Here is a 3984-nt window from a genome sequence, read left to right as displayed (position 1 = left end):
TGGGAAGAGGTACCTTCAAATGATCTCTTTTTCAGAGCTCACATGCTCTGAAAAAACCTGCTTAGCTAACATGTCATCTGTGCAGGAATACAGAACCTGTTACCAAAGTCTTCCCATACAGGCAGGGGTTATAAAACCGTAAGAACAAGACCCTTGAGACATCCCTCCCTCTCTGGGATTCTCTGCTACTCTGGCTAACCTCATTTGTTTGCCCAGTGGCTCTTGAAATCCGGCAGCCAGCTCTACTGCCCTTATCTCTTTCCCCATTCACACTTTGCTTACATCTTTCATCTTCTTCACCCAGGGTTTCTGGGCCTTGCGGAACCCATCCTCTGCATCCTTTGTTTCCTTGAAGCCTCCAATCATCTGCTTGTGGTAAGCCTCCTTCTGCCAGGCCTTGATCTTATCCGAGTCTTCACCAGCCAGGTGGTTCCGGACAGCCAAATGAATTTCACTCAGTTTGTCTGCAGCCGTCAGGAAGGCATGCCAGGCCTTTTCCAGAGTACCATACTGCGGACCTGCAGGAATAAGCACCACAGGGGCTCTTATACCTACTGCCCACAGAAAGGATTGCAGATTCTTTTTCTCCTGCATACTTCTACCAGCATGGAGTCACTTCCCTAACTCTATCCAATCAAACAAGTCAGCACTGACTGGTCTCCACAGTCCCACCAGGCAGCATCTAGACTGGCTGTTAGAGCTGGAAGAGATGGGCATTTCTTTGGGCAACCTCAACTGTTCCAGATGGTGCCTACTAGGAGAAGGTTTCTGTAGAAAATTCTCTTCCCAAAACTGCCCTGAGCTTCAGGACAGACAGCAACATTAGTTCATGACTGAAGCTAGGCTTCTGCTCCACAGACCAGTAGGTCCTTTGGGACATCTGTCCCACTGTTTCCTGTTACTTTGTGAGTTTGACCACACTGCCACTAAATCACAGCATTAATAGTTATTCTCAGACTGGAGGAGAAGACAGGTAAGCCATCCTTAAAAAGGGGGTATCTCCAGCTTGATTTAAGACATGGACTGCCCAAGGACTTGCCAAACTAAGCACACAGACTTATTTTTTTTAATAACCAAGCACATGACAAGAGAACCCCTCTCTAAGTGAATCAGAGGACTGACTACAAAAACAGGCAAACACACAAAAAAGACACCCAAGAAAGTCACCCCCTTACTGGGGAAGGGAAGCCTGTCCCTGAAAGAAACAATGTCACCTCAGTAAGAGATAGCACTCAGAGCAGAGTGCAATGATTGCCTCCTGTTCCCAGTCTAATATGCCAACTTTACCTCTCTCCACATTGGTCCTCCACTTACGGGACCACTCTGTTAGCTGCTGGGCATAGTTCTTCTCTATCTTGGCTCGCTCCTGGAAGCAGGAGATTAAGTCATTGCAGAGCCGGTACCCATCATCCACACGTTTCACTGTCCGCTTGTAGTTTCCAGCCTGAAACGTCACACAACATTATTGTTTATACTGTACTGACTTTCATGTTCCTTCAGTACAGACAACAGCAGGCCCATTATTGCATGGGGAGGGAACATGGGCCCTTCTGAAGCCAGCATCTGGGCTCAGACCCGCCTTTGGCACTCTCAGGCAAACACAGCACTGGAGAGAAGAAGCTGAGATGCTTTGCTTGTTTCTCTCACAGCTCAGAGCTATGTCAGCTGAACAAGGAACTCTCATTCCACAGCATCTGTGGAAGTCACCTACTCCCTGCAGTAACACACAGCATGGTACTGAACCTTCCCACAGTTCCTCCCTTCCACTCCTCAAGGGCAACATGTCACCCACAGACCCAGAACTCAACCCACTGGTAATTCCACCAGTGGGTGGTAAGATGACACTCCTACCTCCCTCACACTCCAATTATCCTTCCTTACCTCCCAGAAACTGCCCCCAGGAGCCTCCCCACCAGCATCATCTTCTGATGACATCACCCTCTTTTTCTTGCAGCAGGGAATGTTTGCAGATTTCAGTTAACCTGAGAATAGAGAAAAGTGACTTCAAACACAGCAGTGGCTGAGCCTTTGCAGACAGCATGGTTCTCCATGACTCTTGGAGCTGGAGGAGCCCAACTTGCTGCCCTGCAGTCAAGTACTGGCATCAGTGCCCCTCCAGCTGCAAATGGCAAGGTCCAGCAGAGATGCCCAGGACTGAACTGGCGTCCTCCCTCCCTGCAGACAGGAGGCCTCCTTGGCAGGCCTGTAACACATTGGGAAAGGATGTCATAGAAGACAATGTTGCCAAACCTTGGCTGTACAGATATCAGAGATGCTCGTGAATCCAACACTCTTCAGCAGCACCAAATACTTCTGCAGAGATCCCTTTCTTAACAAAGGCCCTCAAGAGGGTAATAGAAACTGAGATAGCTAAAGCTATTTGAAATCTGCCTTGAAAGATTTTAAATAAATCTTCTGTCAATGAAGATGACTCCAGCTTCCCAGTATGACTCAGGATTACGGGATTACAACAACTGACAGGAAAACAAGGCTGAGCAGTCAGCAGGCAGGCATGTCTTGAATGGGGAGGAGCCCTATAAGCTGCCCACCAGCCAAGCTGGGCTTGAGCAGAAGTACAGAAACATGCTGGGGCATACCCAGCCAAACAGCAGCGCAGGACACTGCTTCCCTAGAAACATCCTTGCACAGCTGCTGGTTTCACTACACTCACTGCATTAGGCTCAAAATCGAAGCTGAAAGGTAAAAGGTTCATCTCATTCTCTGCTGCCTCAGAACTTTTGCCCATTCCCCTGTGCTGGCTTGCACTGCTAGTTTGTTCCTGATGTGGTACAACACTGAATTCCTTGCAGAGAGGTTCAGGGTTGTTCTTGTGCAAGAATGAGAGAAGGAGTAACAGGACCCAAGCCCAGTCACTTGCTGACAAACCCAATCCTTTCCAGACAAGCCCAGGTTAATGCAGCATGCACAGCCCTTGCTGCCACTTCTCCCCTTGCACATTCCTGGTTATAAAAAGCTTCCCTCACACCCCATAGAGGTATCTGCTCATTTTGCCAGCCCACAGAGCACACAGCAGAGATGAAGATCAGGTCAAGAGTACACATCTCCCACCTCATGCAAATCCTTCTTGGTGGCAGGAACCTCACAGTGAAGTGCCCCAACCCAGACTGCAGGAATTTTTGACATTTGGCTATGTTTGCCCAGTGTCATCTCATGGAGTGTGTCAGAAGTATATTAATGCTGTTTCTTCTTCAGAAGGCTGGAAGTACTGAATTCCAGTCACTGAAGCAAGTTGTTAAATCGGATATGACATACAGGTGCCTGAACCTTGAAAAACTAATTCCTCCACCATGCCACCAGCTGTCCCTGTCCTCCCCTCCCCACCATTTGTCATCTGACTGCAAAGCCATCTTACAGCCTCCAGGGCATGCAACTCTACTCCTGGCCCCAGTAACTACATACCTGAATGCTGAAAGTGAGATGCCGAAGGGGGAGCAGTGGGAAGCCGGCAAGTGTGTCTCAAGCTCTTCAGACTCTGAAAAAAGACTGGAGGAGACAGAGATGGGTACGGTCAGACACTCCTTTGAAGGGATGATGCCTGTTCTGATGCACTGCAATCCTAGGGGTGTCCCTTTTCTACCAGCTACTTAGGAGGGGCACCCTCTGATATAGCAGCTGCAGCCACCGTGCCTCCCGAGATGCCATGTTCCAGCACGTAGGAGAGATGCCAAATCCTTGTGTCACAAGATCAAGCCCCAGAGAGTTAAAATAGAAACACTGGGGTGGCTGACAGCACTGTACAGGAAAGGTAGCATCACAACAGCTGAGCACAGGGAACAGCTTGGGCCAGAAAGGCCTAAAATAAGCACAGACCCCAGGCACCCCACGTGGGGCCTGGTCTCCCCTCACTGGACAGTGTCCAGTTTAGCAAACTCCACAGCCTCCATGCACTGCTGCATATACTTTTGCACACAGCTGCCTTTGGGAGAAAGAGGGAAGGATACACATACACTTTCTCCAGTCCCT

General features: G+C 49.2%; 1 protein-coding gene across 3 annotated transcripts in view; it reads right to left on the bottom strand.

Annotated features, from left to right (window-relative positions):
• PACSIN3 (protein kinase C and casein kinase substrate in neurons 3) overlaps nucleotides 1-3536 on the bottom strand; it is a 12551-nt gene extending 9015 nt beyond the window's left edge. For 2 of the 3 annotated variants that reach the window (XM_008639432.2, XM_017741744.1), the window contains exons 1-4: nucleotides 3421-3535; nucleotides 1882-1982; nucleotides 1288-1444; nucleotides 283-518 (exon numbers count right to left, since the gene is read on the bottom strand). In XM_008639432.2, coding sequence (XP_008637654.1) covers nucleotides 283-518; nucleotides 1288-1444; nucleotides 1882-1935 — 447 coding nt within the window. In that variant the 5' untranslated portion in view covers nucleotides 1936-1982; nucleotides 3421-3535. Of the gene's footprint in view, nucleotides 1-282; nucleotides 519-1287; nucleotides 1445-1881; nucleotides 1983-3420 lie in introns of all 3 variants that reach the window. The other variant, XM_017741745.1, reaches the window with a different exon arrangement.
• Nucleotides 3537-3984: the final 448 nt, after the last annotated feature.

The sequence above is a fragment of the Corvus brachyrhynchos genome, unplaced genomic scaffold, assembly GCF_000691975.1.
Source record: "Corvus brachyrhynchos isolate BGI_N302 unplaced genomic scaffold, ASM69197v1 scaffold115, whole genome shotgun sequence".
NCBI lineage: Eukaryota > Metazoa > Chordata > Aves > Passeriformes > Corvidae > Corvus > Corvus brachyrhynchos.
Note: the sequence above shows the minus strand (reverse complement) of the source record. Positions and strands in the feature narration are given on the sequence as shown.